Source organism: Suricata suricatta, chromosome 3 (assembly GCF_006229205.1).
Source record: "Suricata suricatta isolate VVHF042 chromosome 3, meerkat_22Aug2017_6uvM2_HiC, whole genome shotgun sequence".
Lineage (NCBI taxonomy): Eukaryota > Metazoa > Chordata > Mammalia > Carnivora > Herpestidae > Suricata > Suricata suricatta.
The window spans coordinates 143,300,131-143,312,540 of record NC_043702.1 but is presented as its reverse complement, the minus strand read 5'-3'; the positions used below and the strand labels follow the sequence as shown (position 1 = coordinate 143,312,540).

Sequence of the window (12,410 nt, the reverse complement as noted above, 5' to 3'; positions counted from 1 at the left end):
TAATCTCCTATTATGTACCAGGCCCTGTACTGAGGGCTTATATTTAATCATTTAATCTACACACCCTGCCCACATAGTGAGTATGCAGTAGGCACAATTAATACCATTTTGCAGATGAATAAACAGAGGCACAGAGATGAACGGGCTTGCCTTCGGTCTGACACCCACAGGGAGGCTGAGGCAGGCAGCTTAAGCCAGGCTGCCCTGCAGAGCGATCATCCTAGCTGTGTGCTGGAGGGGAGCCATCTACATATCACATAGTTTTCCTTCCTTTACAAGTTTCTTGATAGGACATTTCTGCCCTGAAATGAGAGCTGGGTCAGGACATACAGTCTGAGTACAAGGGGATGAATACAGGGTGAGAGCCAGCATGGACAGTTTTGCAATCATCTAGAAGGTGGGGCTGGGTCACCATCTGTGAGCTCAGAACCAGGCAGCTCAGACCGTGCTGGGAAAACAGCACCCACCTTCCCGTCCCCCTCCTTCTGTGGGGAAGCAGGGATGGGTGGGGGGCAGATCTCTAGACTCAAAAGAGAGTCTTCCTTCATTCTCCCTGTCAGAAGGAACAGAGAGACACCTATTAACTCTGAACGAAGATGTCTTCTCCTTTCCCAGGTGCCTGGCACACAGCATCAGAATAAATAATATTTACTGAGTACTTACTATGGATCAAGTCCATTCACTCATTCAAATCCTCATAGTTTGTGTTACTTATTTCATGGATCTTTGGAAAAGTCTTAATTGGCTTATCTAAGGTCCAAGAGAGAAGAGAGAAAGCCGGGACTAAAATCTAGAGCCACATCATGGCCACAATAATCCACTGCTTCTTACAACATACATTATTTCCTTAAGTCCAAGATGACAGACAACACAGGTTTTAGCCCCAGGAGCTCCTTTCCCTTGCACTTACCCCCATGAAAGTCCCCAGGCTTCCCTGTCCCTCTTACTTCTCTGTCAGTGACTCTTTATTTTCTGCCAGTGATCTGCCCATCACTCCCCAGTCTGCTACCTGCAAGGTCTGCACCAGCCCATTGTTCAACGGGCCCAGTGGGTCCCTTGATCCCATCCTAGAACTGCTTTATTTGGTAGAAACAAGTTCTGCTTAGTTTGAGATTTCATGTTTGGGGAGGGAACTTTTTACATCCTATCTTTCCCTTACCATCACCTCCCACGCTGGTCCTTGGAGAAGTTGTGGTGTAGCGTTTGTATACCTAAAGTGATTTAGAAGGAGGGTCTTCTCTTCCAAGAGCAAGGACTCTAGGCTCTGTTCTTGACTCTGCCACTGGCTGCTCAGCCCCTCTACTTCCTAGTCTTTCCCTGCCTGAATCAAGATGAAGTGGCTCTCCAAGGGAAATGATAAAGAGGAAAGAGATGATGTCCAAATATATGTTTGCATAAAATAATGCATGTAGAGCCTTTAGCTAGTGACTAGTACAAAGAGGTGCTCAACAGCTGTATGAAGCACCTGGCAGATGGAATGTGCCAGGACCAGGGGAACCTACAGAGTCTCCTGGGACTGGCTCTTGTCAGGGTGTGGCCACCAGGAGAGAACTTTCCTGAGTTTGCCTGCAGGATACAGTTGGTGGCATGCCACAGCAATCAGGAAAGTGACCTCACTTGGATTTTTCTGTATGGACACAGAATTGCAAGAAATTCTCATTTGCATGGAGATGGGGAGTTTATTCTTCCTAGAAGCTGCATGTCAAGACCCAGAAGAAAGAGGCATTTCTTAATAATGATTAATCAGCTATATCTCAAAGAAGCAAGAAAAGAAAACAATTAAGAAAATGAGATGCTAAGGAAACAAGGAAAAAAACAATTCCCCAAAGGTGGACCCACCCAGTAAACCTTGACAGCATTTCCTCTTATCCACCTGCATAAAAGTGACCATCCCTTTCCAACTGGCAAAGAGCACGGAGAGAGAAGACACAGGAGCAGCCTGGAAGCACCCAGTGAGAGGTAAGGCTCACACGGGCCTTCTCTGGAGGCTTTCAGTCATATGGCCCTCGCTCTCATCCCTCACTGCTGCAGAGAGATGACCTGTTGTCATTTGTACGGCCTGCGATGTCCTAGGTCCTGGTATTTTGTAAGATGCGGGGGGGCGGATACTCAATAAGAAAAGATGGAGAATGGGGAAGAAGGAGGGAAGGATGGAAGGGAAGGAGGAAGGAAACTAATATTTACTTTTTGTTCTAGGAGCTTGGGCTAGGCACTTGATATATATATTTTTTAAGACATTGTAGTATTAAATAGCTCTTTAAATGTAAGGAGAATCAGGGTTCAGTGGGAGCCGATTGGAAAGATGCTCCTGTCTGTTTGGTGTGAGGGGATCTGCTGGGCTGTCAGCTGAGACCCCGGCGGAATGCTACTATAGGTGGGATTGAATGGTGGGGAAGGCATTCACTCGAAGGCCAGCCTGCCTGTCTTCTGGTCCTGGCTCTGCCGCTCACTGGCTGCCTACCTTGGGGCAAGTTTCTTCAGTTCTCTGTCTCAGTTCCCTCTTGAAGAGAATTGGGGCAGAAACAACCCACCTCACAGGGTGGTGTGAGCATTAGACAATTATGGAAAATGATTGGCACATGCCCAACACGTGTGGCATGTACAACAAACATTAGATAGTGCTATTATCTGAATCGGCCAAGATGTCTCTGATCCCCTAACTCAGCTAAGGGGGCATCTTTCTCCCCCGCACAATGGGGGTCAGGCATGGGGCGATCGATCAATGTTCCCCTGCTTCTGAGAGGTGTCTTGTCAGGAGACACGTGACTTTCTAGAAGCACGTGTTCCTAGTTCCCTTGAGAAATGATAGAGCTGTGGGGGACTCTACAGTCTTCCCCACCCATGGGGTCTATTTTACTGTTTTGCCAGAGAGAGGTTGGAAAAAGAGGAATCAAGGCCTCTAGCATGATGCCTGCTACTGGGTGAGGGCTCATGCTCCACCTGTGCCCTCACGGGGCATGACTGATGTGGAGTTGAGAAGACTTGAGGCAAAATGGTTTTCTAAACAGGATTTGCTCTCTTTCTGGAGCCTAGGAATCCCAAGGAAGACTGGGGAGGAGTGGTGGGGAGTGGGGGCCGCCAAGGCTCACACTCACACACGTGCTTTATAGTTATCACAACGGGAGCCAGGGTGAGGAGTTAGGTGGGGGGCTCTTCAGCCTCCCCCCACCCCACTCCCCGCTCCGCCCCAGCTGGCTTCCTATCTCCTGCACTTCCTATCTCCAGCACTGCTACATTCACACGGGCACACACATGGCTCCAAGTGAAAGTGCTGGGTGGGCACCACGGAGGATGCTGAGCAGAGCTCTGGTCTAGTCACACACAACATCCTAAGACTTCTCTTTAAGGCTAAGTTCTGGGCTAGTGCTGGGGAAAGTCTGAAGAAGAGAATCATGTGCACTTTTGTCAATGTGTCTGGGTGACACCATGAAAGTGGTTTAATGGACGAGGCAGAGCGCAGGACCGAGGCAGGGAAGGTGATGGAATGAGAAAAGATGGCGTGTCCGAGTCTGGCCCTGCCTAGGACTGGCTTAGCTGCAAGCACATGTCCCTCATACCCCCTGGCTCAGTGAGTGACAGAGCAGAGGCCCCCGACTTGCCCTCCTCTCTCGCTTCACGATGGCTAATGAGCTGTTCTCCAGAAGAAGGTGACATCTTCATAGATGGCTTCAAACAAATGATTTTAAGCAGATACATATCGAAGGTTTGTAACAAAAGGGTGTCGCCTATTTCGGGAGCAAACATAAAAAAAACCAAAATGTGCTTTTAGGGCTTTTCAGATCTGTTGCCTAATTCTTAGGGCGTATTACCAACCCTGTTTTTCCTATTTAATTTATTACAAACAATGCTTTTCAACACTGTTGACAAAATGAGCATGTTGAGTCATAATGGAGCGATATCCACACGAATACACTCTCTGGGACCCGAGAGAGCACTGTAGAGTGCTTTCTGGGGTGAAGGTGGGGGCTCAGTCAATTGATTCAAGAAAACCAGAGGAGGAGACACATGCCCATGACCACCACAAGGCTGAGGTCGTGAGTCTTGTTTCCTTGGTGGCTGTCTGGGCTGCCTTGCGAGGTCCAAAGGGCAGCTCAGTCAAGGGTCTCGATTGCTGTCCGCCCTCAGCTTGGCAGCTGACCTCCATCCCTCTCTGTAGGACATGAAGGCACAGCGTGTTTCCCTCCAGCTCGTGGCTGCCATGCTCTTCCTGTGCTCGGTGCGTGGCCGCGGTCTTCGGAGATGCCTGCTTTCCATGGACATACACCATATAGAAGAGAGTTTCCAAGAAATCAAGAAAACCATCGTGAGTATGGGGTCAGGGCGAAGGTGTGGGCAAGGGGGGTGTCTCAGCGTACATCTTCTCCTGAAGAACAAGTTCCTTTTCATTAATTTTTGTGTCTCAGGGGAACATGGAATATTCATTGCTTGTGTCTGTTCTTATGTTTCCCTCCATAGCAAGCTAAGGACACCTTCCAAAATGTCACCATCTTGTCCACGTTGGAGACCCTGAAGAGCATTAAGGTATTGACCTAAATCCGCTTTTTCCTGTATTGTTATTTTTATGGAGAAGTAGCTCCAGGCTGAGAAAGAAATCCCCGCCCTGTCTTCCCTTTTCTAATCTCTGCCGTACTCTAAATATTCCTGGCTTCTCATTTGCCTGCTGATGTGTTAGGGCGCATTTGTGTCTGAGGGACTTGGAAGCTCCTTAGGAGGGGTCAAAGAAGCACCACTTAACTAGAGAGGGGTGGGGGTAACACATGCTCAAATGGGACAGGCTGTCTGTGGCTCAGGGTGATTCTGGAAGGTTTCATGGGGGAGCTGAGGAAATGAGCAGTGGCTTAAAAGCTGAGTTGGCTGTGGGTCAGTGGATGAGGGAGGACGGAGTCTGGAGATCGGGGAGAATGTGTGTGAGATAACGAATGTGTGTCAGGGGATGGGGAGGCAGTGGGCTTGTGGTCTGAGGGACACGCAGGCGAATGAGGTGAGTGGAAGTGGATGAGGTGGAGAAATACACTAGAGTCATTTTACCAAGAACCTTAAAAGTCAGGCTGAGCATTGACTGATATAATAATACAGGCAATAGGGAGTCACTGTAGGTTTTTGGGCTGAAGACTATATGACCACAAGACCTTTCAAAAAGACAGTCTGGTGATGTTCTTTACAATGGAGAATGTGAAGGAGGGAGGCCAGTAAGGAGCTTAGTCCAACGGTCCAGATGAGAGGTTGAGGGTCTGTTATAGAACAGTTGACTTATGAAGTGAGAATTCAATTTACAGAAGGAGCCACTGGGAAGTGTCTTTAAAAATGAGCTCCTTCAGGGATGCCTGGGTGGCTCAGTTGGTTAAGTGTCCAGCTTTTGACTTTGGCTTGGGTCGTGGTCTCGTGGGATTGAGCCCCACGACCTGCTCTGATAGCGCAGAACCGCTTGGGATTCTCTCTCTCCCTCTCTTTCCACCCCTCCCATGTTCATGCTCTTTCTACAAAATAAATAAATAAACATTTAAAAAAATGAGCTCCTCCAGTCCTTGTAAGCATTCTAGAAACATCCAATTTTTTCAGATATTTATCTCCCAGAGTAGGAGGGATAGTTGCACTGAGTTACTCTTTTTGTTTTTTCTTTTTCTCTGAGTGAGATGATTCTGGTAGGCAGTATTGGACCTGATATATTTGTAGTAAACAGATGTAGCCACTTACTAAATACTATTCCAGCCAATTGCATAAGAGACTCAGAGGACATCACAGCAGGAAGGGACCCAAAGGGCCACCTATTCCAAAACCAACATCTTCAAATGAGCAAATTGATGGATAGCTTGGGCAAGAAAGTGACTAGTCAGTGGTTGAGCCAGTGATTGATTCCCCAATCTCCCTCTGTGTCCAGATTCTCTCTCCTCTCCTGGTCTAGAAATAGTTGATGTGGCCTAAGGAAAGGGGTCAATGGGGATGCAGTTCTTTATCATCATGTTTTCTCCCTCTCTCCCTGGTAAAACAAAGGTGTGCAACATTTTGCCCCTTTGGTTAAGGAAACCAGAAGGAGGCAAGGAGGAGACAGATTTTGCATTTGCAAGTAGAGTTTGTCATCTAGGAAAAGCTGCCTGTGGGGCCACGGCAGCTTTGCTGCTTTAATGGTAATGAAGATGGATGCAGTTGCTCTGCACACTCCTCCCTTCTCAGACTGAGCTATAAATCTGCAGAGCAACTCACAGACTCTCAGGGCAGGGTGTAAATTGCTAGAAGAAAACCCAGTCTGGCCAGCTGCCCTGAGCTGTGTCCTGGGAATTCAACACTGTCCCCCTACCACCACCCCCCTTAGGGAGATACTCACTCTGCCAGCTGTGGACCTGCCCAGATGTACACGCATTTCTGCAGTTGTTCGTTTCCATTCTTGCACATCTTGGCTCCATTCAAATGATCCCTGCAGTTTCAAAAGGACAGATTGGGGTGGGGGTGGAGTGGAAGGCAGAGCAGGATAAATGCAATGTCATTACAATGGAAGGAGTATGTGCCCAACACACACCTGGTGTGCAGTAGTGATTGATAATATATATTTGTATTTATATGCAAGTTGATGGATGGGAGATGGATCTGAAGAGCAAGCTGGAACACAACAAAAAGAAGAACTTTCCCAGAAAGCTGTGCAGGCAGGGATCCTTTCAAAAGGCAGATGCCTAATTCCTGGATGGGTTTAAGCTGAAGTTAGTGATGACATGTTAGGGATGCTGCAGAGAGAATTCCAGTCTGTACTGGGCTCCATCACTTATTACTGTATTTCCTGGCCATTAGAAAGAGGAGGTGGACTGCAATCTCTCCTCAGTGCCTTCGTCATTAGTAGCTTTGATGTGGTAAGAGGAGTTGAACACTCTGAGATGAATAGGAATTTGAAAAATTTGCTTTTAGCTATTTCATTCCTTGATGCTCCTACTCAAAAAAGGCTGCTTTGGCCCTAAGACAGGAAGAGAAGAGGGCTTCTGGAGCTTTCTCTAATTTGTGTCTGTAGCCCTTAGATGTATGCTGTGTGACCAAGAACCTCCTGGCTTTTTACGTGGACAAGGTATTCAAGGACCATCAGGAGCTGAACCCCAAAATCTTGAGAAAAATCAGCAGCATTGCCAACTCTTTTCTCTACATGCAGAAGGCTCTGCAACAATGTGTGAGTGGCTGCATCAGAACATCTGTTCCCCATCGGCCCAGGACATGCTGGGCCCAGTTGGCTCTCTGAAATGGTCCTTGGACCAAAGGAAATTCCCTGCCCTACCATCCACGGGGAGAACTGTCAAGAATTGCTTCCTCAGGGCTTCCCCTCTCCTGATACCCCATCAGACCTGGCTTCCTCACCGATAATCCTCCTGGGGTGACTGCTTATATCAAAGTACTCCTCAAGTGACCTCAGGTTTGGCTTGTGAGAGAGGCATGCCCAGAAATCCAGGCTTATCATAAGCATCTCCCTATCTCTCTAGTTTCTTTGTTTGGGACTCTTTGGGGTTTTAATACCAATTAACCTCTACGTTGTTCCCTCTGATAGTCCCTCCCTAAGGGCTGCCTATAAATGATCTATTAAAAACAAACAACAGAAATAAAATTAAACCCAGACAAACCCAAAGAAAACTTAAGCCAGGAGAAACCCTGGGTTCTAGCCCCATCCCTGCCAACGATCACTTGTGTGAGTTTATGACAAATCCCCTCTCCTTTCTGTCCCTCAGATTCTAAAATTGTCAGAAGAAGTCATGACCCCTGCTGTACTTCCATTCATTTAGTCAATTCCTTAATTAAGTAATCCAATAAATACTTAGTGCCTCCCTTGCGGGGTGCTGCATTCACAGAGTGGTGACCAGACAGATTTGGTGCCTACTTCCCTGGCCCTTCCAGTCGGGTGAGCTGTAAACCCAGAAAAAGAGCAAAAGTCCTGGGCCAACGCAGGGTGACTCTACAAACAGACTCTCCTCCCCCTTGCTGCTCCTACCTGAGTCTATCCACCTGACTCACTTTGGGAAGAAGGAGAAATGTCACCCCTCGGGTGGAAAGAGCAGGCTGGGTGGAGAAGTCCTCTGATGAGTACTTCCTCCCCTTGATCACAGCAGGAGCAGAAGCAGTGTCACTGCAGGGAGGAAGCCACCAATGCCACCAGAATCATCCACGACAACTACAGTCAGGTAAGGACGGGGGCTGGAGGGGGATGTGAAAGGCAGAGATGGAAAGTGGGACTCTGAGTGAGAGGGCGCCAGCCCTTGAGCCCCCACCCCTCCCAGTCACTCATGGACTCAACAAGAGTTTAGTGCCAGTCTTCCTAATCCTATGTGTCAGCAGAGTGTGTTGGTCTTACCTCCTTTGCTGATTTCCTGGGAGCCCCCTTTCTCCATCACTCCTCCACCATCTTCTTCTGCCCTCCCATATCAGAACTATCCTGTGTTCAGTTTTGAGGGAAAGTACACACTACTTCCAATGGGTGTGATTCAGAGGGAACAGAGATCCCCAGCGAACTGTAAGCTGTGGTGCACAGAACACATTACCTGCTAGGTGTCACTGGGGGAGGTGACTGTCACCAGTATTCTGAGGCTGACAAAGAGCAGTGCTTCTCCCGTACATGCAAATGTAGAATGCACAAGCCAGATAGAGGTAGGATACAAACTGTGCTATTTATAGGTATCCTTTGTCAAAATAAAACACAGGCTCTGGCTTAGGAAGTCTGGAACGAGGCAGGAGATTCTGCATTTCAACCACACTCCCAAATGATAACAATGCTTTGAGTCAGAGCAAGGAGCAGGGGAGGCTGTTCACAGCCTCCTGTGGAGAGGCTCGGTAGGACAACATTATAATAAGGGCTAAGACTTGAATATATCTTTCCACGAGCCGGTATTGTCCCAAGGACAGTCCAGGTACCTTCACATGTGTTCCTCATAACAGTGCTAGGAGCCATTATTGACATTTGATAAATGAGGAAATTGAGGCACAAACAGGTTAAGTAATTTAACTAATGTAACTACTGCAAATAAGTGGTGGAGGTAGGACTCGATCCCGTGCCCTCCGGCTCCATAGGATATACTTTTGGACCTTATGGTCTCCTTGCAGTCTGCTGGAAAGGGGTAGGCTACATCACGAGACCTGAGTTCTAGTTCTGGTTCTGCTACCGACTGTCTGTGTGACATTGGGGAGGACACTTGTCCTTAGGGGCTTCGGTGCTTTCATATGTCAGATGGGGACAGCGTGCTCCCCCACCCACTGGAGAGCACCCTGGGGTTGAGGCTTTCTCGGGGAGAAGTAAAGCAAGCTGATGTGAAAAGGAAAACAAGCAAAAGAACTGGCCAGTAAGTGTGTGTGTGTGTGTGTGTGTGTGTGTGTGTGTGTGTGTCTATGAAAAAACCCAGAAGGCAAAGAATGAAGAGTTTTTCATTTTATTTATAAGTTGCTGACATAATGTAAGACAATTTGGGTTGGCTGCTAGAAATATAATTTGGGGTGTGAATGTTCTGCCAATATAATTGATGAATAAAAGGAAAACCTCATGAGGGATTGGAACATGGGGAAAGTGTTGACAATGACAAAGTCTAGAAAAGCATGTTCTGAGGATGACTTGCCTGGTTTCAGCTGGAGGTCCAGTCAGCAGCCATTAAGTCTCTGGGAGAACTTGACGTCTTTCTGGCCTGGATTGACAAGAATCATCAAGGAACTTCTGCTGCCTGAGGACCCACCGGAACCTAACACCCCAGCTTCTCCCTGGGGCTCCTGGGAGGCTTCTTGAGGGGAGGGAGATGGGGAAGGCCCCGCTTTTATACAGATGAGGGTGATTTTGAAAAGCCCTCCCTTGAGCTTTTGAATTCTCTCTCCTGGGGCTGGGGTATTGCAGGGAAAAATCTAGGTTTGAACAGATCTCTGCTCACACCTGCAAGGCCCACCTGCTGGGCCCAGACTGCTGATCCCACCTGAAAGTAGCCAAATAATAGTCTGCTGTCGTATTTATAATAAACAGGTCTGTCGAAAGGTCCCAAGGGCCACCGTGGTGGGGTCCGGTTGGGTTTCCCCTAATTTATTGTGCAGTTGGTTTTCCTATGACTGATGGGAACAGAATAATGCCTTGTAGTGCATATTGTACTGACCAATTTTTCCTGAATAAACTCAGTCCTCTATCATTTCCTGGAAGTGTCTTTTTGTTCAGTGAGGGCCAGTCAAGGAATTGTAAGTGGTGAAGACTAGAAGTGAAAGGAGCCTTATGGGGTGTTTGGGTGGCTCAGTTGGTTAAGTGGTGGCTCAGGTCATGATCTCCCAGTCCATGAGTTTGAGCCTTGCATCTGGCTCTACGCTGACGGCCTGGAGCCTGCTCAAAATTCGCTGTCTCCCTTTTTCTCTGCCCCTCCCCTGAAGTGATCCCTCTCTCTCTCCCTCTCCCTCTCTCTTTCTCAAAATAAATAAATAAATACTTTAAAAAAAGAAGTGAAAGTGGCCTTAAAGAATGCACATAGGTGGAGAACAAAGGTTAGAAAGGGATAAGAATTAATGAGTCCCAAAGTGAGTCAGTGCAGAGGCGGGCTCCACCCTGGGTCTCTAAAGCCCCCATCCAGCACCCTGTCCTCCCCCCGCTGATGGTCAAGGAGATGGATGCAGGGCTCTGACCACCTGCAACTTGACATCACTCCTCTTCTGAGCTCCATTCTCTCTCTCCCTCTCTCTCCCTGTCTTTGTCATTTCTTCCTTATTGCTCTCAGCCTAGATACCTCTTCTCTGACCCTCAATCCACCCTCCATGGGTATATATGTTGTGCGAGAGAGAGGGTGTTTCTTTCAGAGGGATGGCTGTCCTGGTGACAAAGTACAGCAAGTATTTCAGCAAGTACAGCCTAAAGCAGGGGGTATCAGGCACCATCTTCTAGAAGGACACTCCTCTCATGGTTAACGGCAGTAACAACCGACACTGAGCACCTACCATATGCCAGCTGCCGAAATAAGCATTTAGTACGCACCATCCTGGGCAGTACCTAGAGTGGAGCTGGCTGGCCGAAGCATCCTTTCTTTGCTCCTACCCGAGGAAAGGATTTTGCAGAGCATGCTTTAGTGCACAGAGCAGGATCACTGCAATGAGACGGACCTGGTTCCAATCCTGTGGGACATTGAAGAGACTACTTAAGGTACCAAGTCTTAGAGTCCTCTTCTCTAAAAGGGGGACAATGACACCAGTCTCTAAGTGGTCCTGAGAGCCTCAAGTGATCTGGTCTCAAGGCTTCTCCTGCCATGAACTGCCCAGAGCAGATCCTTAAATTTCTTTGGTCCTCAGTTGTCTGGAAGGAGGACACATCCCTATCCAATCCACTGTGTGTGATCATTTGAAAGCCAGAGCCATGTGACGGTCTAATGAGCCCTATAATCTGCACACACTGCCTCCTCCCCAGCTCCGATTCCTCTGTGTCCCTACTGCTGGGTGGGGCCCACTCCCACTCAGCCACTCTGGCCTCCTGTGTTCTTCAAACACACCAGGCGTGTTCTCATCTTAAGGCCTTTGTACTTTGTGGGCACACATGCACATAAACAGAGGTAGGACTAAAAACAACAATAATGTTATGCCCTGATGGGATTAATAGGCTATTAAGAGAAAACAGGACTGTTTGCAGAGGACTCCACCTTTCAAAGGTGACCTTGGACGAATACCCATCCTAAACCAGCTGGTCAGCTAGATGAGGGAAGCGTCTGTATAGCATTTCTGTCTGTGTGAGCCCGCCCTGGAATACACTTGACCCCAGACACCTGCACAGTTTGCACCTCCTCTTCCTTTAAGCCTTCCTGGAGAGTTATCTTATGTTATCTTATTTATATAGTGCTTTCTGTATGCCAGGCAATAGTTTGTTTTTATGAAATACGCATAATGTATTATAATAAGAATATGCATGTTTTATTTTATTCTCACAACAATCCTATAGCAGTTCTGAGAAGGAAATAAAATGAAAAAGGGCCACTGCATTGTATTCTAGCAATATAGATAACTAAACCCAAAAGAGGAAACCGGAGCACAGAAAGGTTAAGTAACTTACCTGAAGTTACCCAACCACAAAAGCTAGTTTCCTTCAACTTTCAAACCTGGTTTCAACTGTGTTGGATGCTCACCATGTCCCGGGCACCAAGATGAAAACTTTACATACACTTTCTCCTGTACTCCTCAAAATACTCCTCCAAGGTAAAGATTATCGACCAACCCAATTCTACAGATGAAGACATCTAAAGCGTGGTGAGCTTCTGCAACACACTTTAATTTAGGTCATGCAGCTGGTTATGGAGCTGGGATCCAAGCTGAGGGGGTCTTACTCCAAAATCTGGGCTCTCAGTCAGGACAGAATGTCCCCCTGATGCATTTAGCATGCATGGCTGGAGGCTGGAAGAGAAGGCACTGTACCTGCAAACCCACAAGGCTGTAGAAGCAGTTTTAAAAGAGGA

General features: G+C 47.6%; 1 protein-coding gene across 1 annotated transcript; it reads left to right on the top strand.

Moving 5' to 3' along the window:
* The first annotated feature begins 4,159 nt into the window (after window positions 1-4,159).
* On the top strand, window positions 4,160-9,675 carry IL19 (interleukin 19). Its single transcript, XM_029933131.1, has 5 exons — window positions 4,160-4,303; window positions 4,456-4,521; window positions 6,995-7,147; window positions 8,073-8,147; window positions 9,580-9,675. The coding sequence occupies exons 1-5, from the start codon at window positions 4,160-4,162 to the stop codon at window positions 9,673-9,675; spliced, it is 534 nt and encodes a 177-aa protein (XP_029788991.1).
* The last annotated feature ends 2,735 nt before the right edge of the window (window positions 9,676-12,410 follow it).